The sequence below is a fragment of the Arthrobotrys flagrans genome, assembly GCF_004000055.1.
Source record: "Arthrobotrys flagrans strain CBS H-5679 chromosome Unknown unitig_15, whole genome shotgun sequence".
NCBI classification, from domain to species: Eukaryota; Fungi; Ascomycota; class Orbiliomycetes; order Orbiliales; family Orbiliaceae; genus Arthrobotrys; species Arthrobotrys flagrans.
The window spans coordinates 1,387,522-1,411,380 of NW_027137545.1; the positions used below are offsets into that span (position 1 = coordinate 1,387,522).

Here is a 23,859-nt window from a genome sequence, read left to right on the forward strand (position 1 = left end):
GCCCTCAATACCATGATATACTTTGTATCAGGGCATTTTCAGCCTCGCCATATTAGCCCATGATCATACCATTCTGCGTTGTGAGTTCAAAATACAACAGCACGTCGAATATAAGAGCTCACGCCGACGATAGAATGATATTCTGAGCCGGGCTGGGGTCCGTATGTGATATCAGAGCTCCCCGAATCAATTAAATTGAGCTGAAATTGTTAGATTGAGTCAATTGTGACTCCCAACACTGCCTCGAATCTTCACCTGCGCTTTTGATACTCACCGCTGGCATCTTTGAAATTGAGAGCTGTCATGAAGTCCCAGTGTTGTGATATAGTGTGGCCTTTTGATGAAGCTTGGCAGACAAGCTGCCCGCGTCATAGAGATAGAAGGCCAGACTAACGACCTCGGAACTACATCTGGAGAGCCCTCGCCGTATAACTCTTACCTTCACCGTCATAACCCGCCATCTGGGCTTCCATCTCAGGCTTCGATCCCATCTGGCAGCTCCCATTTCGCATCTTCTTCTGGTTTTACTTCGCAATGTATGGTTATCAGCCACAGGGCGACCCGTCGCAACAACCTCCACCAGAGGATACTGGTGCCCCTCCTCCTCCTCAAGGACCCGGCGCACCAGCCGGTGCCGGTGGGAAGAAAACTCGAGCATACGCTACTCAACAGTATGATTTCGCTCAGGGAGCAAACTCGACTCTAGGAGGGCCGGCACACGGTGGATATCCTCCAGATCAAGGCTATGGTGGGGCAGCTGGGTATCAAGCTGGTGCTCCTGCGCCAGCTCCTTCCTATGATCCCGGTCCCGGGTATGGGCAGACTCAACCTCAACCACAGTTTCAACCGTTACTTCAGCAGCAGCAGCCACAACAACAATATGGACAACCTGCCGGGTACGGTCAGCCGACGCCTGGCTATGCAGCACCCGATGTGGGAGGACTCACAGGTCAAATGGGTGGCATATCGTTAGGTGGACAGCCTGCAGTATGTCGAGTGTATAGCGATGCTGGTGATGATAGTTAAATGCTGATTGATGGTTTTATCAGGGAGGAACCCCATCTTCATTCTTACAAACCATCGATTTGATGCAGCCGTTCCACGTTGCAGAACTCGACCATCCACCACCAACCATAAATCTCCCTCCAAATGTAAATTTGTTCTACAATCCAAGGCATTTGGGAGAAACGGAACTAATGACATTTACTAGTCTTCTGTAACTCCGTCTCCAACCGCGAACTGCTCACCAACATACATGCGATCAACCATTAACGCAGTTCCACATTCTCACAACATTCTTAAGAAATCCAAGCTTCCTTTCGCCCTTGTCATCCAACCATACACATCCCTCACCGATGCCGAATCTCCGGTCCCGATTGTCACAGATACCGTCATTTCGAGGTGTCGTCGATGCAGGTCCTACATCAATCCCTATGTCAGCTTCCTTGACCATGGCCACCGATGGAGGTGTAATTTGTGTAATCTCACAAATGACGTCCCTCAAGCCTTCGATTGGGATCACGTGAATCAGAAGCAGGCAGATAGGTGGCAGCGAGCAGAGTTGAACCACGCGGTCGTTGAGTTTGTTGCGCCACAAGAGTACATGGTGCGGCCACCACAGCCACTGGTCTACTTGTTCTTGATTGATGTCAGCTATGCTGCCGTTACTAGCGGTTTGCTAGCCACTGCTGCTCGAACTATCTTAGAGAGCTTGGACCGAATCCCTGATGAGGATAAGAGGACGAGACTCGGGTTCATCTGTGTTGACTCCGCATTGCATTACTTCTCAATTAATGCTGAGACGAACGAACCGGCCATGCTTGTTGTTTCCGACCTTGAAGAGCCGTTCCTACCGGTGCCTACTGATCTATTGGTATCTCTATCTGCTTGCAGGGAGGGAATCGAATCTTTGCTCTCCAAGCTCCAGGATATGTACTCGACGTCGACAAACTCCGCTTCGTGCATGGGCAGCGCTTTGAAGGCCGGTCATAAGCTCATCTCTTCGATTGGAGGCAAGATGGTGGTTTTGACAGCAACTCTTCCCAACTTGGGAGCTGGTAAGCTCGAGATGCGCGAAGATAAGAAGATATTGGGCACCTCTAAAGAGTCATCACTCCTCCAAACCGGCAATTCCTTTTACAAGTCATTTGCTGTCGAATGTTCCAAGTCGCAAGTCTCGGTCGACATGTTCCTGTTCTCATCATCCTACCAAGACGTCGCCTCCCTTTCTAACCTGCCCCGCTACACTGGTGGCCAAACATACTTCTACCCCGGTTGGTCTGCAGCCCGTAGCGAGGATGCCATCAAGTTTGCCAAAGAGTTCAGCGATCACCTCTCCGCTGAAATCGCCCTCGAGGCCGTCATGCGTGTCCGTGCCACTACTGGTCTCCGGATGTCAACCTTTTACGGCAATTTCTTCAACCGCAGCAGCGATCTTTGCGCTTTCCCTGCATTCCCGAGAGATCAAGGCTACGTTGTTGAGGTTGCGATCGATGAAACCCTTACAAAGAACTTTGTAACGTTCCAAACGGCTGTGCTTCATACTACATGTAACGGTGAAAGAAGAATCCGTGTCATGACCCTCACCCTTCCTACTACTAACAATCTATCGGAGATCTACGCATCCGCCGACCCAATTGCGATCACAACTTTCTACTCCCACCGAGCCGTGGAGAAGGCCTTGTCGAATAGCCTGGAGTCGGCCCGTGAAGCTCTCTACACCAAACTCCAGGAACTCCTGGTCTGTTACAAGAAGGAACTCCAAGGTACACATTCGGGAATGTCAGCTGGTCTTAGCTTCTGCAACAACCTCAAGTCTCTTCCGGTTCTCTTCTTGGCCCTCAGCAAGCATGTCGGTCTTAGAAAGTCAGCACAGATCCCATCTGACCTTCGGTCGTCTGCGCTATGCTTGCTATCAACATTGCCCGCCAAGTTGTTGATGCAGTACATTCACCCCAAGATGTACAGTCTCCACGACATGCCTGATGAATGCGGTCTCCCACACCCTGAAACCGGGGAGATTGTACTCCCTCAACCTATCAATTTGTCTTCGGAACGTATTCAACGATATGGCCTTTACCTCATCGATGATACACAAAACCAATTCCTCTGGGTTGGTCGTGATGCTATGCCAGAACTCATCCAGGACGTCTTCGGCCTACCATCTGTTGAACACGTTAAAGTCGGAAAGACGACACTACCAGTCGTTGAGAACGAGTTTAATGAGAAGGTTAGAAATGTGATTGAGAAGAGCAGGAGCCATAAGGGACAAATGGTAGGCAGTATTACGGTGCCAAATCTTTACGTTGTTCGAGAAGACGGAGAGCCGAGTTTGAGGCTTTGGGCTCAGACTTTGTTGGTTGAAGATAGGAGTGATGGAGGGGCTGGAATGGGATTGTGGTTGACGGGACTCAGAGAAAAGGTCGGTACATCTACTTAGCTGCGGCTATTCAACTTGGAATTTATAGGCTAACAACTGATGTTGATTCAAAGGTAAACCAATCTTAAGACACAATTATTATCTACCTGGAATTGAGGACGGTCGGACTGGATTTACGTATTCTAACGAGAGGCCAAGTCACCTATTTTATCATTTTTCTTTCTTGATACACTCTGGTTTTGTCTCCGCACTGTGACGTGACCCGCTCCGACCCGAACCCTCTTATGTATTTTTGGAGGTTAAGCCGTCGTTTTGTCAGCCTGTTCCTACGTGCGAGTTTCTTTCTTGTTATACGCTGTATCTCATAGCTCATAGTAATGTAGTCTTCCTTTTGTGAATAAAAAAGCTCACATTTCCTCACTTGGGATCACGGGTATAAGAGATCCAACTTGAATTTGGATGCTGGTAATGATATGATAGAGATCAGGCTGAGTGGCATTTGTCATTAACTTCATCGACGAGGATGCATTATAAACAATAGGACTATAAAAACTGCATCACAAAGGTCCAAAATCTAAAAGAATTGTGTATTTTCTTTTGAACTTCTTCCCGCCAACCGTATACTCTGAAGTACTCGGTAGTACTGCTCCGTAGTCCAAAAAGTGATGCACGTTACGATATCACAGAATACCCCAACAATCCTCAACAGAATGACAGACCTTGCTACACGCCACGCTGGCACTCAAACTGTAATTGCTAACGCCAATCTTCTCATCCACCCACTCATCCGCAAAGTCATCCTTCCCTTTAGCCATAGCACCAACAACGACACAAAGACTCTCATCCTCACCCAGAGCATCCACATACTCCCTCATATTCCTAACCGGAGCATCCCAACTCAACGTAATCTTCCTACAATTCGGAGGAAGGTACTGCGAAACAGGATTTTTAATAACTTTCAAAAGCTTCTCCGGTGAGGTGGTAGAACGGATTGAGAGTTTGTGAAGTAATTGGACCATTAGACCTGCGAAACGTTTGAACGTTCGGGGGATACGGACTGTCGGGTTGACTTCTATGAGGACACCCTTGGTGGATTGGACGTAGACTTGGAGTTTTCCGGCTTTGTTGACGGGAGAGTCGAGGAGGGTTAGGAGGCACTATATTGTTTTTTCGAAAAGTGGATAAAATTGTACCCCGTCGCACTGTACACCTCATTCCCAACCTCCCCAGAAGGGAGAGAGGGAGAGGGTTATACGGTGGTCCCAGGGTAAATTTTGTGACACATTGTAAGAACTTGGTTTTTCTTCCATGTTGAATGGAGGGGAATGTACGGCTAAAAGCGCCAACAAAGGAAAAAATGTGAGGCACGGGGAGATGTTGGATATCCTCGTGGATTATAATACGAACCTGATGTAAAATATCCGGCCTAGCATCCGATATATCTCTATTCATCTTCTTCAAAACACCGATATGATCATCGCTGTTCAACAGCACGTATTTTTCTCCCGCGCTAGGACCACTTCCTGTGGTTACTTTGTGGGTTTCAAGACATGCTTGGGCTAGAACGACTATAAGTCGTTTTGTGGATTTATCGGAGGTTGGGATTGGAGCCGCGGCTGTGGCGACGGTTGTGGGAAGTGGTGGTGGGCAGGATTGGGTGCGTGGACGCTTCTTGAGGGGTTCTGAGGGGGAAGACATGGTTAATGGTAGTTGGTAGACTTTGGGGGGAGTGGAATGTATTTGGGGGTTCGGGGGATGAAGTTTTTTGGTTAATGAAGAAAAGGAGATGAGGTGTCGTGTGAGGGTGGAAGAGTTTGGTTTCGAGATGGTTGTGGCAAAGGCAGAGATTTATATCCGGTGCCAAGACTCGCCCAAGAGGTTGGGGGTGCGCGGAAAAATACCACATGCTCAACTCTTTTGCTGATCCTGCAGATTTACGTAACTTTCGGCTATATGTGGGATCAGATTTTGTTTCGGTGCGTAAAATTGAGTATTGATTCGGAAGCACTTGAGCCTGTGGTGGTACCCTGATATCCGGCCATCCAAGGCTTCGTGCGGACGGCACTCGGCTTGAACCGTCTCAATGCATTATCTCTCCCAACTATCAAAACCTCCAGCACAAGATCTTACGAAGGGCCCACGGGGCAGATAACTATGATTACCAAGTACTTTCAATTACTTAGAAAATGTTAAATAAACTTGGCTGATAAGGATATATAGCTCTTTATGGCCTAATGACAAAATCCAACTAGTTATGAGAGGAACACCGATAACCCATTGTAATATGCAAGGGAGGTATGGAAGCCACTGAGAGAAGATGACAATATGAGCAACAAAAGTGTGTTCGAGGATAGTGATAATGCCTATTATAATACCAAGAAACAATGCAAAACCCTTAGACAAAGGCCGGGGACCGGGTGAGGTATCCACAACAGTAGAGCTAGGAAAATTATACCGGAAGGGCAACCGGAAGACGATTTGATATATTCTCCGCAGAGCTACCCTGATCTGAAAGGATACTGCTCGACCCAGGCTTCCAATTGCGAACATACTCCGCAACGTAATTATGCTCTGTCTTTTCCGCAGCCTGTAATGCTAGGTGGTGACAGTTGGGATCCACAGCAAGAATTAGTGCTGTGGCATCTATCCGACCATTGCAGACAGTGTACTCAATTGCTGATGAGTAACGATCGCAGGGGGCGTATATGTCAGCCCCGCTTTGAAGGACGAAAACTATCGTGTCCATGTCACCAGACGTTAGTGCGCCATGGAAAGCCGTATGCCCCTTACTCGGGGATACTTCACATGGACCTTCGTTTATGTCGAAACCGTGATCGATTAGGCGTTTGAGGATTCTTAGACTACAGCTAGCCGCCTTAGAGACATGATTACGCCTTGCTCGATAAGACGATAGACGGAGGCTCCGCATTGCCTCGTACCTAGACCTCGGCCAGTTCTGTGGTGGGTTCCCGTATTTTCGGAGGTTTGACCTTCCCTCGTATTCTAGGAGCGTATCGACGAGCTCGATATTGTCACCGACAATGGCACTGTGCAGGGCGTCGTCATATGCATATGCTTGCAACTGACAATGCCAGAATTCGAGGCTACGGATATCTTCGAGGCTTGGCAGTATAACCGCATCGAGCAGAAGTCGAAGGAGGTTTAAGCTAATTGATCTGTGCTTCGGTTCAGTTCCGGCCTTCGCGACAGCCATGAATACTTTAATGCGTAGAAGAGGATTTCTTGATTGCAGCGAGAAGTCAGTGGCGGCACCGAAATCCTCGTTTTGTAGAAAACGATCAACCCGATCACTTTCAGATAGATCCGTTACATCCGCAGCTTCTATGCGGCGATCCCAGAGATCATGGACATGCTGTAAATCTCGGTTATGGCATGCCCGTATGAACTCGGCATTGATGATGAATTTGGCTTGGTAGTTTCCCTTTGGAAGAAAATCGGTGGTGGATGCACCCGATTCCAACAGGAGTAAAAAGGCCTCCGGCTTTTTCAAAAACAATGCAACGACTATTGGTTTAAAGGGAGGGCGACTCTTAGAGCCGTAGACTTTGGAATACTCGATACGCAATCTTCGAGTGGGCAATCCACAACTGTCGCTATTGATGGTGTTCGGGCACTGTAGAAAGACTCGCAGGTACTCTAAGGTATTCTCATATTCCTCAGGATGATCTTTACGCCAAGGATCGTCGCCGATATAGATGCACTTCTCTATCCAGTCAACATCCAAATAGTTCCAGATAAGATCTTTCCACAGCTCCGTCCGAGTGGGGTCTACGTCAAACCGAAGCAATCGTTTGAGAGCCAGTACTGGACGAAACCTTTTGGATAGCCTAAGCTCTAAATCAACACGAAAGAATTTGTGTTTTTCCTGATGTTCCCTCCAAAGTGGTAGCATCTCAAGTGCCAGTGTTACTACCTCAGACTCGGTGAGCGAGGGGTTGGCCCATTTCATGACCTGAACAATATACTCCGTCATTTCCGGGTTTAGACAGGCCGCCCAAACCAATGTTTGATTGATGCTATATTTACGCTCTCTCTCAGATTCAGATGGGGTAAGCTCCCTGTGCCAGATATCAGTACGATTAGGTACACTATAAATGGTCACGAACTGGGACACGATTTGGTAAAACACTGGAATTTCCAGCGTTTCCCAGACATGTGCACGTTTTTGGCTTGTTGTGTTCTCAGGCCTTGAAAGATTGCTTTTCCCATCTGAAATTAAACCGGAGTGCTCTAAGAACACTCTTGTTATGTTGTGGTTGTCCAGCAATACCGCCCTGAGAGTCAATTCCCGCTTAAAGCCGGTAAATCCTAGGCTCAATAGTAACTCCAGTTGACTCTCGTCATCTGTTAATAGCGGGGTACTCTTGCTGAGGGAACGGCCACCCCACGTGACGAACTCGGGGAAATTCCTTTGACCCCATAGTCGTTGGAACAACGATATATCTCCTCGGATGCTCTTACATGCGCGAAGCAGTGCACCCAGTTCATCAGGCGATCTAGGCAGACTATTCGATTTTTCGATGTCGTTGAGAGCCGTTTTTACCCACGCTACTCCGACATTCAGTATTTTTCTCTTCCATGGCAAAAATGTGAGAAGGATATCGAACAGTGGTAGTTTGATTTTTTGAGCCTCGCAAATAAATTCCACTAATTCGAGATCTTGTCCCACGTAGAGCCAGGGTAGAATCAGTTCGCAAACTGCAGAAATTGAGAGACAGGTATTCGATAATAATCTTTTGAATGGCTCTCGTAATCCAAGTTCGTTAATTCTGTCTAAAAGTTGAGGTATTTCGCCAGACAAGAGAGAAATCAAATTATTAGATATTCGGTAGATAATGAGGCGGAGAAGCGGGGAATATGGAATTGAATGATGAGCCGTAATCTTAAGATTCCCGTCATTGTTAATATGAGAGGGCGAAAGAGTAATCTTGTCGAGCAAGCAACCGAATTGCCAAATTGGTAGATTCTGTAGAATGCGAAGCTGAATATGCCGAATGACTTTAGGTCTTGGGAGGACTAAGTCCATATCAAAAGCCCGTGGGGTGCAAATTTGAATATGTCCAGGGAGCTCAGTAGTTGAGGAGTAGTCTTCGATCCCTGCCCCTCATACGCTAACATTAGATTGGACTTGAAATTAAAGCTATCATGGGAAACAAAGACCCGCACTATAGTAGTACGAACCTCTCAAAATACGATATTCCTTAAGGGCCGTAAGGTTACGTTTTATTGACCTCTGAAGCTTCTCTTTAGAAATGGTGACGATCCCATTAATGAAAACCTCTGATTCTTTACCGATCGACTCCCGCTCGGCCACTCGTCGATATATTGCCTCGGTTTCCCCTGGGCATAGTCGCTTTTTATACCCGAGTTTATTCAGCTTATCACGGACCTGGCATTTCCTATTACCAAATCAACTATTAGATCATATGTTCCCTAGCCTGTATTTTGAAGCTGCGCTACCAATAAATATGCATCGAACTAGTACGTGATTTTTGAAGGCTGCACCTCTCGAAGGGCTGGGAAAAACTTTAACTCACGTTACTGTCAAATTGTGGTTCTTGTTGATTTCTTCCGCGATTTCTTGTGGCTTCCATGAGAGTACCTGATACAGTACCCGCATCTCTTCTTTTATCTCGTCATCATCCAGCTTAGGGCATGGACGAGCACGTTTCCTTGACTGAGACATCGGGATTATATGTTTTGAGAAATTGTTTCGTTATAGGAAGACCGCGTGAAGACAGTGACCTGAGGTGACCGACAGACAAATATTTAGTTCTTATAGACGATTATATTGGTTGGGCATTTTGTAAAAATGGATGACATATCGATGTATACCGTTAGATGCTATTCCGATGCTTAAATAGATTAATTTAATGACAAGTGAAGTTGTGGTAGCGCGCGGTGTTTTCGGATGAAAGAGAGATACATCGATATCTAATTCGAGTTGTCTTGGTGAGCGAGAACTGTAGTACCATGAAGATTAGCAAACTGCCTGGGAGCCTAAGGCCCTTTATATACGCAAACTCAAGGGGACCAAGTTGGTCTGGTGGGGCCAAGTGCCCAATGATTGTAGTAAATTTGTCTCCGGTAGCCGAATAGTAAGATTTCCAGCTAACATACTCATCTTCACATAACCAGGTTCGAAAATTAATTTCTCGACTATCATAAACAGCTCAGTTTGCGCATAGTTTACAGAGGTACGTACTTTTATCCTGGGCTCGTCTATCGTGCGTCTGCAGACCAAATCATCGTATATCCGCGGGTTGGTCCCGTTGGTAGCTGCGAAGTGACGATTTCGGTTTGAGTTTTTTGTTGGTTCCCGATGCAAGGTTTGCCGTGCGGATGCCGCAAGAAATCGAGCAATATGATACGACAGGTGTCGATAAGGGCTGCTAGCTACTATACCTAGGTACTCAGGTCAGTTAAAAAAAAATTATTTTTTTTCGTCAGTTTTTACACTTACATCGGCAGGATACGCTCCAAGAATCGACTGTAGTCATACTACCTATATATATATATATATATCGACGAGATAGCCTCCATAATCAAGTAATGCAATTCTAAAGCTCAATTGATGGATATTTACAAGATCGCGCACGTGAATAAAGTTACATCTAGCAATCGGGTAACTACTACTCTCACGGTAGTCCAAAGACGTGCCTAGCAGTATATGTATTGTCGTACGTACGCACCTCGAAGGACTTTTACCTTAAAAAAAGCTGCGCTAATAGGTACAGGGGCCGTTTAAATACAGGAAGGAAACAACAAATTTTTAGACGCAGTATCCTAGCCTCGAGTTCATTCGTAAGATACAGGGATTAACGGAAAGTAGTAATTATTTCCGCAAGTATGCTGGTACATATGCCAGTTCAACCCCGCTCCCAGCGATTTCAATAATAAAAATAAAAAAAGAGGGTAGGCAGATAGTCCATCACTATTCTCTAATCTAGTTTAAATTTGTATTTTAGGTCGCTGCTAAACCGAATAACCTTGCGCTCAAGTGTCCAATAGAAGCAATCTCGCATCTGATAGCTGATTACTCATTCTGTCTAAAAATAACCGCACTACACTACATACGACAATGCAATATCTTTCTCCTCATCAATACCGATGTATCCACTATCCCTCTGTTTTGGCTGGTTTTATGCCTTCTATCTTCACCAGATTTAACCAAAAGGGTGTTGTAGTTTGAACGGTAAAATCTCTGTGCAAACCACTAGTGCATCGTGGTCTTGTCGATGAGGACAGGAGGTTTAGCTAGATGATGTTGGTTCGAACCTAAGCTTCGCCAGTTCCTCATTATCATTCTTATTTTTTATGCACCTGCCAATTTCTTCTACTGATTCAGAAGCTGGGGAGGAGCAGAACAAAGCGGGAGCGGAACGAAGGAACTTGCGGTAGTCACTGTGGCGCCTCATTGCGTATTTGCAATATTATATTGTCGTTAACTCTTGTCATGAGATGGTACTATTCGCCCGGGTTTACGACAAGTGCAATGAATATAAAATGTCAATACCACAATATTAATTAGGACCCTTTAAGGTGGCCATGCGTATTGCGCCGAAATATACCCGTCGACAAACAGCTATCGATATCAGCTCGATGCGGATCTAAACCTTGGGATTTCTGTTGTTGAATTTGTAATTACCAAAGCACTCGGATTAGAAATATATTGTAGACTTGTGAGATTATAAAATAAAAATCCCCATGATACGAATCTATTGATATCCAACATAGTTTCCCTATACATGTAAATCTACGTAGTTCTGATAAATATACTATCACTACGAAAATGCAACATCTGGCGGTGGGATTTAAGGGCTGGGGTCGTACAAATCTAACCGATTTGAGCCGAATCCCAGCAAGGCCCTTTCGTATCCTCGTATTCGAATTCCAGGATCCACATCTGGGGAAGTTTCATTTACGAGACATACTCCGCATCACATTTCTAGCACTCCATAAACTTTAGTAGCCAAGCGAAAGAGAGAAGATTTGGTCCAATAATGCTCATTACATTTCTCAATAGCTGCTGCAATCTGATATACACAAATACCATATACGATAGAATACAAATCCCAGTTATCCAAACCCAAACACCCACCCAGCAGGAAAAAAGGCCTCACGATCACTTCTTCAAATAATTCCCATACAAGGATCCATCCCTGCTCTCCAATTCCATAATATCAAAGACAGGCTTCGCACTAAACCACCCGGCCATCTCCGTACCAACAGTCTTATAGGTCTCCAAGGCATCATCGTCATCAATCTTGACCGTAGCACCTCCTCTTCCAGCGGCAGCAGCGTCTGCCAACAATTGTGCATGACAACTCTTTTCCAAACTCATAAACCAAAAGATTGTACTTTCGATGGTCTTTCCGCAAGTTAAAAGGCCGTGGTTTTGGAGCAACGCGGCCTTTCGAGATCCTAAAGCGGAAGCAATTTGTCGACCTTCTTCGGCGGCGAGGACGGTACCCTTGAATTGATTGTAGAGAGCGATATCGTTGTAAAAGGCGCAGGAATCTTGGGTTATGATATCAAGATTTCTTCCGAGCGCGCAGAATGCACGGCCGTAGAGAGAGTGTGAGTGAGCGACGCACATGACGTCAGGGCGGGCTTCGTGAACGGCATGGTGGATCATGTATGCTGTTGTGAGGAAGTTTGATTGTTAGTCCAAGCACAGGAGGTTTAGATTTGAAAGGTGGGTGTATCGTACCGGCCGCATTGAGGAGACGGACTTTACCGCCGTCGACGACCTTTCCTTCTTTGTTGACAAGAATAAGATCTTCGGCTGTCAAAGTTGGCCATGCGACACCGAAGGGATTAACCCAAAACGATGTTGGGTCAACAGGATCCTATAAATCATTTAGCCCTCGTAGTTCCATTGAAACATAGTGAACAAGACATACCCTGAAGGTAATATGTCCAGCAACACCTTCATCAAATCCATATTTCGCGAAGATTCGGAATGCAAGGGTAAGTCGGCCTTTGTAGTACTCTCGCGCCTTGTACGGGTCGTCAAATTTTGGAGGACCGATATCTGCGATAGTTGGCATTTTAACGGCCTGTCCTTGTTCCATCTTTGGTCTGTCTTCAACAACAACGGAAGTGCCGTTGACCGGGGTTGGAAGAACCGCTGCAGACGCCATATTGAAAATAGACTGGGCTTAAAGAAGGCGAATTGAAGAACGGCGCAAAGGTGAAGAATTCAAAAAAAGTCAAGTATTTCCCCGGATTCCATCCCGCATTTTAATACTGAACGCGCTGGGACGGCCGATTGATTTAAGCCGTCCCTCCACACTCGTAGACGCCAAAATAAGGTGACAATGAACTTAGTTTCCCTTCATTTTTACCTTTTGCAATATCCGAATGCCTCGGCTCTGTTAAGTTTGGGTAGCATCTTTGTTTCTTGTCCCCGCAAACCCCGCATTCGACTTTGTCTTGTGGAAGATATTGTGGAGCTTAAGCTTTCTGCAGCATCGGTGTCTTAGTAAACAACCACGGCTCATTCGGCAGTTTGATCTCTGTGGCGAGACAGGGGTCCAGCTAGCAGTGGTGGACCCACGCTCCAATCCTTCACTGATTTGGACATTGGTGTTGCAAATGTTTGGAAGGTTCGTAGACGCCAAGCCTTCGCGATCCACCCTTGTCAGACTACCCAATCGGGAAACACGGAACTGCACACACAACACATTTTGCGGAGCAGTCCGAATGGCCTTCGACATTTTCGTGTAAGTGAGCTTCGGGTTACGATATAATAGGATTCCTTTGCCCTTATTACATATTTTTGAATTGACTTTGCAGTTTTGAGCCGCTATATATGCATATCTCTGAAGATCCTAACACGAGCTCACCAGAAGACATTACACTACATCCAGAGTACTCATGTACACCTCAAGGCCTCTCTCCTTTAAGATGCGATACCAAAACTATATGATTCGGTCTAGGAAGGGATAGTGAGGGGAAATTGCGTTTACAGGAAGCCACGTGTGACTCAAAATTATTTCTTGGATTTCAGACGTAGTATGCCTACCCGAATATCGTGACCCGTAAAACATTTAAACCTACTCTAGGCCGGACACACCAAGCCGCGTAAGCCATCTGAACGGCCCGAGCCTTCACCCGCATCCAATTCCATTATTCCAAAAACTGCAATCCCGAATCCTAAGTCTACGCCTCCGCAAAAAAGGTCATCTCATCGGAGCTCTCCCACCAACAGCCCTACACCCTGTCAACGGGTGGTCACATGGTACGACAGTTCAACGCAGAACAAAAAGTCGCAGTCGGGCGTCAGACAAAAATTTAGGTTTACGTATACACCGCTGAAAGAAACATTTTCGGGCCAGCAGGGCAGCTGTATAGCTCCGTCTGGCTTGTAATACCGCATGCGATGCCTTGTGGGACGTTATGGTGGGGGGCGATGAGGTTTGCGTTTGGGGATACCACTTGGGTTGTGGACGCTGGTCCTATCGGAGTGTTTCTGGGTATGGCTGAGGATTTTTGAAGGCTAATTAAGGACTTAATGTGCCTGTTGTTTTGCGTTTTGTTTGCAATTGCCGGTATCGACGGCACAGTGTGCGAATGTTAGATTTAGCAGTGCTGGCAGTTTCGTTGTAGGAATATAGCTATGCTAGGCAACTAGCTGGCCTGCGTAGCTATGCTGCCTCCGTCTGCACTCGACACAAGCTTTGCTAGATCAGATCCTTCACTTTAAGAAACTTCGTTCGCAGCACTAGTTCTGCTATATCGTAGGACAGTGCAAACACTACCACCGCAGGGCGAGACCACCACTAGGTATTAGATTCCCGGTCCTAATTCACTGCCCCGTGGGCGCTAGAGTAACGCATAGCACAGCAGAAACTTTTGTTTGCCCACATATTAGGAGATGGAAACGGTTCCTAAGCCTTCTGGATTGCTAGGTCTAGGCTCACGGCTGGGATCGAGACCAGGTCAAAGGCAGCATTCCGACGCAATACCCGAGAGGTTTAGATGCTAGTACTATCGCAAAAGCCACACCAGATCAGATATTTTTCATCAAGTGCCGTGGCGAATTAGCACAAGCTCGGGGACACAACTTTTTGTATCGCGTGTGGCACAGTAATTTCGGTGGCTCAAGCACGAACGAATCCAAGCATGGAGGAAAGGTTTCAACTTGGATACAATTCGTACGATATGATATATCGCTATAGCTTTCACATATTTCAAATACTAGATTCTATTTCGGGACTAACTATATACCAAGGCTCACGGAACAGAACAAGTTTTACACAAGCCAAAATTCGAGTTCTCCATAGACCAAATCTACCTTGCAAATCGATCACGCAATATTAATAGCGAGCCCGAGCACTAAGCGGCTACGAGCGTACCATTAGCCGCCACCCTAAAAAAGGCCACCAAACATAAATAACTTCCATTCTTCATTTCACAAAAGTCCACAATCATGTAATCACTTGAGCTTAAGTGTGGAATAAAAACATTTCGTAAAAATTAGTGGAGTGTGTGTGATTGAATTACACATATATGCAGCAGTAGAGATAACATCCCCATGTAAATACAGCGTGTCCGTACAGATCGAAAGATCGTTTAGAAGCATTACGCACCTATAATTAGGGTTGCAGATAACAGAAAAAAGGAAGACGGAAAAGAAGAAGGGAGAAAAAGGAAACAAGATTCGAATGCATGACCACGGAAAAGATTTCAATTTGAGCAAGTCGATTAGGCAAATGCAGTTGTATGTATGGATTTGCTGGATATGCAGGAAGAAGGAATAATGCACAGAAGACGTTTAGGAAATATGTAAATGTGGCCACAAAACGCAGGAGATTGGATGCATGATTAATCAAAAAAGTGAAAAAAGTGGAATGTAAGCTAGCTATGATATATGCTTTGGAAAAAGTGATTCAGAAAACGCCATGATGATATCGTGTCCCCTTGGGAAAGTACGTAAGAAACAAAAACGGAAGAATAGAAGAAGATCTATCTGTACGTTTGATAGATAATAGGGAAAAAGCGACAGACAAAATGGTATCTAGCTCTATCAAAATTGACAGGAAACAAATCAAACAAGGATATCCAATGTAACCCCAGACAAGCCCATTTAATCATCAACGTACAATAAAACGAGACAAAAGTGAATTTTATTCGTTCAAAGGTCAACGTCCATATCGTCGCCGAGAAACACACCAAACATCTGACTCAGGCTGCCTCGCCTGGGATTCGCGTGCTGCTGCTGCAGGTTGAAGGCTCCACCGTTCAAGACGGAGTCAATGTTCATCCTACCCTTGACCCGCTTGGCAGGACTAGCGGAGCTTTCTGCTTCGTCGCTTTCGTCGTCGCCCTCGCCATCTTTATCGTCGAAGAGGGAATAGATGCGTCTTCTCTTCTTGGTGTTTGGGGTATTAAGGCTGCGGCGCTTAAGAGTGCTATTGGCACTGCCAGTTGGGGCAGCCTTCTCCAGGTTTTGGGTAAAAACGGAAGGAGTAGCAATGGTTGCATAACCTCTGGTTTTTCTTGGAGTGAATGGAGTAGCGGGACGAGCTGAAACGTTGGTGTTGAAAGATCTGTCGATTGCCTTCGGGAAGGCCATGCCAATTCCCATCATTGCGGCATTGGTACCGCCGGTGCTAAGGCCCAGGAAGCCTCCGAGTAGGAAATCGTCAGTTGGGTAGCTGCTAGAACACACATCGACGTTCCACTCAAAGTCATCGTCATCCTCGGTTTGTGGGTCGTCGGTCGTATCGTCCAATTCTGAGTCAGAAGCGCAGGAAGAATATTCTCCTTGGATAACTTCGATGCCAGAGTCCTGCCAGCTGACATGGCCTGCAGTAGCAGCGCTAATGCTGGATGCAGCCGATTGGGAGGAGTATGTACGACTAAGGGCGGGTGACATTGGGAGAGCTGGTAATTCTTCGATTGTGATTATGGCTGACTTCTTCTGGCTAGAGGGCGAGAAGATACGTTCTGAGAAAAGAGAAGCGGTATCGGACTTAAGGTCCAATGGGATAGTAGTGGGATCCATGAGGTCAATATCTATGTCTACGCCATCGTTTCCTTCGGTTTCCGATTCTGATTCTGGGTCTGGTAGATGGACCTTGAGATTTTGAGTTGTAGGGGGAAGGACCTCTTCGTCGGAGCTTTCGTGTTCACTCATAGATTTAACTGAAGAAACACCGCTGCTAGGAGCTGGGGAGAGGTGCCGCAGGTGCGGTGAAAATGAAAGCGGTGAGGTCGGGGACATCGTATTCGGGGAAGGGTAACCAAATGGGGCAGTGAGGAAGGACTCTTGAGGGGATTGCGGGCGCGGTACACCGTTCGCTCTAGAAGGGCCCCAGGAGAGAATTTGAGGTTTTGGTTGGAAGAATCCAGGGGACAGAGACGGCGAGGCGGGGAGCCGTCGCTTTTGAGTTGGAGGGGTACCAGCAGACATGTGGGATCGTCGCGTTGTTCTTGTTGGACTTTGTCTCAGGCGATAAACAGGGTTTAGCTTGGATGCCAGCACAGCAACTCTCTGATCTCGGGATATAAACCAGTCTTGCGGGGGGGAATTGATAGTGATTCCGGTTTGATGGGATGGCGATGGGGATCTGAGAGTCAATTGTCGTTTAGAAGCTTGATCTCTATGAATTGATGAGTGGATGGGTGATTTAACGCAAAGTTATAACAATTCTAGTCTTTTGGATTGTGGAAAAAATATTATCTGCAAGAGCTCAAGCTAGTACTAGTGTTAGCTCGAAGGTATCAAATCCAGTTTGATAGGCACTTTTCCGGCAGGTCGTTAGAATTTGTTGGCGTCTTTGTAGGTGGAGACGACGTTGGGGTATGCGCAGCCTATATAGATCTTAAAGTTGCTCTATAAGGCTGTGTTTCAAGCCAGAAGCCCCGCCGCCAACAATGCTCGCTCTGTCCTACATGCGCAAGGAAAAATGAAATAAAAAAATGTTAAAAAAAGGAAGAACAAGAAGGATCTAACAAACATGACACGCAATTCGAGACCTGCTCTCGCGGGTATACTCGGGAGGAAAAAAGAAAGAGGGGGGGCCTGCGTTCCAGTCATTCAGCCTGGTCGTTTAACGGTTCATTCGCTGTTCAATTGCTGGGTCAGCGAGAAAGAAGCAAGCAAAGCAAAGTTGATTTTCTGGTTTTTGCGGCAAAGCTAACTAACAATAGGCAAGCCTGAGATATGCCACATGTTCGTTCATGCGAGTAAAGCTCAAGCTTCTGTGAATACCGTGATGAGGCCAGTCGAGAAAAAGTAGAATCACCATTTCACAAAACCCCGCTTTCCAATTTCCAATTTCAATTCTTTAATTCACGGAGAAGCATCAATGCTTCAGGTGTTTTGCCTCCCCAATTACGGATAGCTGTCACAGCTTGACATGTTTGAGTGTTTACCGTTCAACGTCACGCCTGGCTTTCGAAAGGGCAGGGTGGTTGGTCGCCAGCGAATACATTCTGTGTGTTGTATAAAGAGGAGGGCGGACCAGGGTTCGAAGCCCTCAGGGTCGAATTCACGATGCAATGTCATCATAGGTTTCCACCCTCTGCGATGGCGAATCGCCGGGCGGAATGCTTCCATGCCTGAAAACAGCCCTGGACATTGCAAATTTTTTTATTTTTTTTTTCTCGTTCTTTTCACTAAAATTCTTTTCCACAGTTTTCACTGGCTGCATTTTTTTAAAAAAATTTTTTGGTCGTATGGGGACCCTTGTGGACCAGACGGGAACCTTCAGGCCAGCGTGATCAATTGATCAATCACACTTCTAGTTTGGGAAGTCAACGGTCGTACACGTCGATACGTGCCTCATCCACATGAACAGTTGATAGCAGTTGGTGGCAAAATGAGACGGGTTCTGTGTTTGTTGGCGCCCACCCGATGGGCTTAGATGCCGTGCCGTTCGGTACATGGAGTGGGTGTGTTGCCGCGACGTTGATTGTTTCACGACCCATTTCCCCAACGGCCATAGCCTCAAATCGAAGCTCACTGAGGGTCTTTTCCCTAGGATTCAATGCTAGACATCGGCATCGACAAACTTTTAAGCAAACAGTCATCTGATTGTTTCCCTTATCTCGAGGATCTGGATTTAAAAAAATTTTTATCCTCAAGAGTAATATTTTTCCACTTCGGCAAAGTAGGGAAAACTTTTATTCAGTCATGCATTTCATGAACGTCAGGCTGCATATTAGGGCTTTGGTGCGCTGGCAGCCTCTGATTGTATCGCTTAAGGGTCCTGAGCACAACCCTGTCATAGCCTGGATTACAAAGACGTTTCAAGTGAGTTTGAGCCCGGATGCTGTTCCAATACTTAGTCTCAACGGGGAAACATCGGAATTTGATTCTCGAATCCGGCCTTAATCCAAAATTCTAGAAATATTTAGACGGTACTCTGAGTTCTGTAGTATTTGGTTTACGAGATGAATAATGTCTATGCACGTTGACGTCTAGACTTCAATTGAATTCAAACACATAAATCTTGGTGAGTAAAAGTCCATTGGAATTAAAGGTCCATGATCATAGCATGGGCCCGCGAGTTTAAGTAAATAGAGTGGACAAGCCCTCGAGAAGGGTATAACAAGAGTCCATCGTTAATCTAATCGTGTCTGGAAAGTAGACCCACCTTATGAAACTCCCAGACTTTTGGCTGCCAATAACATAGAACCCCCATCTTCTCGGGTGAGAGATCGAAAGAGAATGGATTCGTACAATGCCGAAGGTAGGCCCGGTATTGTTGCCGATCTGTAGTTCGGGGGCCACGAATCGGCATTATGACGGCTTGCAGGCTCATCTCCGTCGAATTTCTTCCATCTGGCTTTGCATCTCTGTAAGGAAATACCATCCAGCTAAGCCGGTCCCTTATGGTGTCAACCATATCAGAAGTCACTATATCATCTTCGTAAGAGGAGGGGGGGCGAACAGATCTAGATCTCTCTTCATGATTTTTTTTTCCTCTTCACGAAGAGAGGGTCCAAAAGTCTGCTTCTGTAGTAGAAACGATTCAAGATTCAACAAACAAATAGATTTCAATGGTGTGAACTATCCGGCGTTTAGATATGTTAGTTGTGGATTAGTACGGCTCGAGAATTGATGAAAAAGAATATATATATATTGTGATGAATTCAAAGTTGCGAAAGGTTGAAATCGTAAATAAAACATGACAATCAACTACGAAAACTTTTTGAATTTCGAATAACTTACCATCGGGGGCCCGGAGGTCCATGGCTTGGGCTTACAGACTTCAATACCCAAATGTTCTAGCGATGGAAACTTTGATGTCGTTTTCAAGTCCAAACTGTCGCTGCTTTTGTCGGCACATATTGGGGGTTCGTAACAGGTATTTCGGTCCCTCCAATTATGCAAGTAAAGTTTCCTTAGTCTCACGGAGTGGTTTTTGAAGGCACTCTTGCTAGAAATGTATCCGATTCATTCCACGAAGTCCACGTGACATGTAACGATGACAACCCATGTGAAAGGTTGCAGAGAAGCACTTCAATATCCAACAAAGAAACTCCTCCTTTCCGAATATTGAGCTCCGTAAGGTGAGCAATTTTGCGGATCCATGAAACGCTTAATGGAGAATATTGCGCACAATTCAACAAACTCAGCTTTTTGATCTTTTGCGGACCGCATACTGAGGAAAACTTTTCTAGTATCCATTGGAGGTTCGGAGCGTTGAGGATAATAATCGGAAGCAGATTGAACAATAATCAAGTTTGCGAGCTGGATGTCGCTTTCTGAAGCCGAAAACGTGATGATGTTGATGAGGTGGAGAGCTAACTGAGGATTGACGTCCAGGAACATCGCAGCTGCAATTGCTGTGAAGTGTGTTGGTGTTGCATGTTTGACATATTGGCAAACATCAGTCCGATCATGTGACTTGCTGACAGTCGCGTCGCGTGGTAGACGGCCGCCAGCTTGACGACTTCAGAAAACCAGTACGGCGGTCGAACAACATACACTCCACATCTCGCAATATGGCGGACGACGTACGAGGAAACCCTGTAGCTGACACAGCTCCTCAGCGGGACTTCCACCATCCATACACTCCTTACTCAATCCAACTCGACTTCATGAACGCATTATATGAGGTTCTTGAGGATGGTTCTGTTGGTATATTCGAGTCACCCACAGGTGAGAGCCGTTCCTTAGCTTAATTCTTATTTTTTTCTCAATTGGAAGGCTTTTCCTGATATAGAAGTTTTAGGAACGGTATAATATGTCAATTGAGAATCCAAGGGTGAAACTTAGTGGCATATGGAAGCTTATACGAATAATTACAAGGGCAAATCATTAAGCTTAATATGTGGTTCTTTAACCTGGCTCCGAGAACATAAAAGGCGGAAGCTTAATGACGAATTAGAACAGGAGGTCGATGGTATGATATTGACCGTAGCTTCTTCCACTAACCAAGTCCTTTGATCGCTGAATAATGGAACCTAGATAGCAAAGCCCCTGCTTGGGTGCTAGCTCATGCTCGCAAAGAAAAGAGAGAAAACGCCCTTCGTTCTCGAAGAGAAATGGAAACGAGGCTCCAGAAGATTCGGGAGAAAGAAAGGAGAGAACGGGAACGATATATGCGAAAGATGAACGAACAGCAGCAGGTTCGAATGTTTGGGGTGAAGAGACAGGTATAAAAATAAAATATTTACTCCCACTTGCCTTATCGTCGATGAGGTGCCAACAAGGTTCGCATAGAAACCCGATGGGGGTCGGAAAGCAGAAGACTCCGAGACTCTGGAAGCACAATTTGAGCTAGACGATTACCACAGTGATGACGATGGTGGAGATAAGAATGACCCCGCATTCGCCGGACTTTCGAAAGAAACTATAGAATTGATGAAGAAGTATATTCCCCCATTTTCCAAGTTGAAAGGCTGGTTCTAACCGCGGCCAGGGCGGGGTACGGTCCTCTCAATTCGAAAGAAGAAGAGGAAGAAGTACCGGATGAGATAAAGGTATATCCTGGTACGGGTTTGCCTTCGTTTTAACTCTCGTATTCTAACCACGGGACCAGATATTCTATTGCTCAAGAACCCACTCCCAACTGTCACAATTCACGGCCGAACTACGACGGGTGCACCTACCTCCAACTTATGACGATGACCCACTCGAAGAAAACGAGGGAAAGTCTGAGGAGGTAGTAAAACACCTATCTCTCGGATCTCGCAAACTTCTTTGCATAAACGACAAAGTCAATACTCCATCGGTTTCTGCAAATACAGTTAACGAGCGTTGTCTGGATTTACAGCAGTCAAAGTCGGCAGAGAATAAGTGTCCATTCTTGTTATCCAAAGCCGACAACCAGCGAAACGTCTTACATCGAGAGTTCCGAGATTTGGCACTGGCAGATATCAAAGATATTGAAGACCTTCGTGTTGTCGGAGAAAAGTTGAAGATATGCGGATACTATGCGTCTCGTGAAGCAATCAAGCCTACGGAAGTTAGTTGTCGCTTTGTCGCCGTCTGATTATGAAAATACCATCTAACAGGTGATTTATACAGATAATTACTCTACCATACCCTCTCCTGCTTCAAAAGTCCTCTCGCGAAGCACTAAACATCAGTGTGAAGGGCCACGTCATAATCATCGATGAAGCTCATAACCTCATGGACGCCGTCTCAAACATTCACTCGGTATCAATATCGCTATCCCAGCTTACAAAATGCGCAGACAATCTCGCAGCCTATATCCTGAAATTTGGCAAGAAGTTAAAAGGTGGAAACAGAGTTTACGTTGCTCAATGCCATCGTCTAGTAAACGCTCTAAAGACATGGCTCGAGAACAAGTTCTCTATTCAGCCTAATGCTATTGATCCGAAGATCCCACCAAAAATCCCGGAGGGCACTGTAACGCAAGGAGATTTGCTTCGACTTAAAGGGATCGACCAAATCCAGATCTTGAAACTTGGAAAATATCTAGAAGAGAGCAAATTAGCCCGAAAGGTTGAAGGTTATACTATGTTTCAAGAGAACGAGAAACTTGCGGATCAAGCTAAGAAGCAAAAATTTCCCCCCGCAAAGGCTAAGAGAGTCGCTACTTCGGGCGGACTTCCGGTACTGAGCCACGTATACGCATTTCTTCTCGCATTGACAAACCCCGAGCGGGAGGGGAAAGTATTTTATGGTTCAATCGATGACGCAGGCGCCAAAGATCTTCGATCCGCAGTGGGATTACGATACATGCTCTTAGATCCCACCCATCACTTTAAGGATCTTGTCGAAGACGCGCGAGCGGTCGTCCTAGCTGGTGGTACCATGGAACCGATGTCGGATTATGTCAACCATCTCTTTCCGTATTTGCCTCCTGAGAGGCTTCGAATGGTCTCCTGCGGTCATGTGATACCGAAAGATAACATGCTAGCGATGACAGTACCGACGGGGGTTACGAATCAAGAATTCGAATTCACGTTCGAGAAACGGAAAGAACCGAAGTTGATAACAGAGCTCGGAAAGACAATTTTCAACTTGTGTAAAGTTATTCCACATGGAGTTGTCGTGTTCTTCCCGAGTTACGCATATTTGGAGACTGTGGTTAAGGTTTGGGAAGAGAAGGGACCAAAAGGAGCTCCGAGCGTCTACGAAAACTTACAATCGAGGAAGGTTGTTTTCAGGGAAGCTAAAGGAAGTAGTAGCGTCGAAGATATACTGAGAGACTATGCGAAAGCCGTTGATGAAGGGAAGGGAGCTTTGTTACTCAGCGTTGTCGGTGGCAAGATGTCTGAAGGTATCAACTTTTCAGACAACCTTGGCCGAGGAGTAATCATGGTCGGTCTACCATTTCCCAACATCCACAGCGCAGAGTGGAAAGCAAAAATGGAGTTTGTGGAACAGTCGATGGTCGCACGCAGCCAAAATGCTGTCACTGAAGGCACTAACCAAGATGCGGCTAAACTACAACAAACAGCGAAAGCTGCTGCGCAAGATTACTACGAAAATGCATGTATGCGGGCCGTGAATCAAAGCATTGGGAGAGCGATACGCCACCGAAACGATTATGCTGTCATTCTCTTGTTAGATAAGAGGTTTAGTCGGGATAACATTTGGGGCAAGTTGCCAAAATGGATTCGAGATGGAACGAGCGGGGTGGCGGCAGGGAAGAGTGAGGATGCGAAGTTCGGGATGGTGATGACAGGTGTGGGGAAGTTTTTTCGAAACAAAGTGGCGTGAAACAGTTCGTTCGCTCTTCAATATCGGAACGGCAGTTGTTAGAAAGCTGTCGAAACGAAATGCATAAATTAGTATAATTCAACGGTTCAAGGAAAACCAAAAATAAACTGACTGTCTGGCCGACCCTCCAAATCCCCAACGACTTTGACCGTGCTTAGGAAACATTCTCAATCGTGTTTCGAGGGCTGGCTTCCACAAGTCGTCCGCTGACGCTGCATAAACTCGAAATATCATCATCTCGAATTGTACGTTAGCTGCCCGTCACGAATCGGGGTACACGAAAGCATGTTGAAAGCGAATT

The 23,859-nt window shown here is 46.0% G+C and overlaps 7 protein-coding genes across 7 annotated transcripts; 2 read left to right on the top strand and 5 right to left on the bottom strand.

Annotated features, from left to right (window-relative positions):
• Positions 1-534: 534 nt before the first annotated feature.
• DFL_000347 (uncharacterized protein) lies at positions 535-3,507 on the top strand (the record flags this gene model as incomplete). Its single annotated transcript, XM_067632411.1, has 4 exons — positions 535-987; positions 1,050-1,151; positions 1,211-3,421; positions 3,493-3,507. The coding sequence occupies 4 exons, from the start codon at positions 535-537 to the stop codon at positions 3,505-3,507; spliced, it is 2,781 nt and encodes a 926-aa protein (XP_067494878.1).
• A 552-nt stretch (positions 3,508-4,059) lies between these two features.
• Positions 4,060-5,077, bottom strand: DFL_000348 (uncharacterized protein; the record flags this gene model as incomplete). The annotated part of the gene is made up of 2 exons (XM_067632422.1): positions 4,060-4,536; positions 4,787-5,077. The coding sequence occupies 2 exons, from the start codon at positions 5,075-5,077 to the stop codon at positions 4,060-4,062; spliced, it is 768 nt and encodes a 255-aa protein (XP_067494879.1).
• A 751-nt stretch (positions 5,078-5,828) lies between these two features.
• DFL_000349 (uncharacterized protein) lies at positions 5,829-9,086 on the bottom strand (the record flags this gene model as incomplete). Its single annotated transcript, XM_067632433.1, has 5 exons — positions 5,829-8,497; positions 8,582-8,633; positions 8,693-8,740; positions 8,790-8,799; positions 8,938-9,086. 5 exons carry the CDS (start codon positions 9,084-9,086, stop codon positions 5,829-5,831), a joined length of 2,928 nt encoding a protein of 975 aa, XP_067494880.1.
• Positions 9,087-9,116: 30 nt separating this feature from the next.
• DFL_000350 (uncharacterized protein) lies at positions 9,117-9,900 on the bottom strand (the record flags this gene model as incomplete). Its single annotated transcript, XM_067632445.1, has 5 exons — positions 9,117-9,145; positions 9,236-9,363; positions 9,419-9,524; positions 9,606-9,633; positions 9,877-9,900. 5 exons carry the CDS (start codon positions 9,898-9,900, stop codon positions 9,117-9,119), a joined length of 315 nt encoding a protein of 104 aa, XP_067494881.1.
• A 1,625-nt stretch (positions 9,901-11,525) lies between these two features.
• DFL_000351 (uncharacterized protein) lies at positions 11,526-12,546 on the bottom strand (the record flags this gene model as incomplete). The annotated part of the gene is made up of 3 exons (XM_067632456.1): positions 11,526-12,043; positions 12,114-12,252; positions 12,307-12,546. The coding sequence occupies 3 exons, from the start codon at positions 12,544-12,546 to the stop codon at positions 11,526-11,528; spliced, it is 897 nt and encodes a 298-aa protein (XP_067494882.1).
• Positions 12,547-15,542: 2,996 nt separating this feature from the next.
• Positions 15,543-16,823, bottom strand: DFL_000352 (uncharacterized protein; the record flags this gene model as incomplete). The annotated part of the gene is made up of 1 exon (XM_067632467.1): positions 15,543-16,823. The coding sequence occupies one exon, from the start codon at positions 16,821-16,823 to the stop codon at positions 15,543-15,545; it is 1,281 nt and encodes a 426-aa protein (XP_067494883.1).
• Positions 16,824-20,365: 3,542 nt separating this feature from the next.
• On the top strand, positions 20,366-23,558 carry DFL_000353 (uncharacterized protein; the record flags this gene model as incomplete). Its single annotated transcript, XM_067632480.1, has 8 exons — positions 20,366-20,522; positions 20,596-20,600; positions 20,757-20,766; positions 20,832-21,019; positions 21,087-21,235; positions 21,286-21,346; positions 21,406-21,831; positions 21,894-23,558. 8 exons carry the CDS (start codon positions 20,366-20,368, stop codon positions 23,556-23,558), a joined length of 2,661 nt encoding a protein of 886 aa, XP_067494884.1.
• Positions 23,559-23,859: the final 301 nt, after the last annotated feature.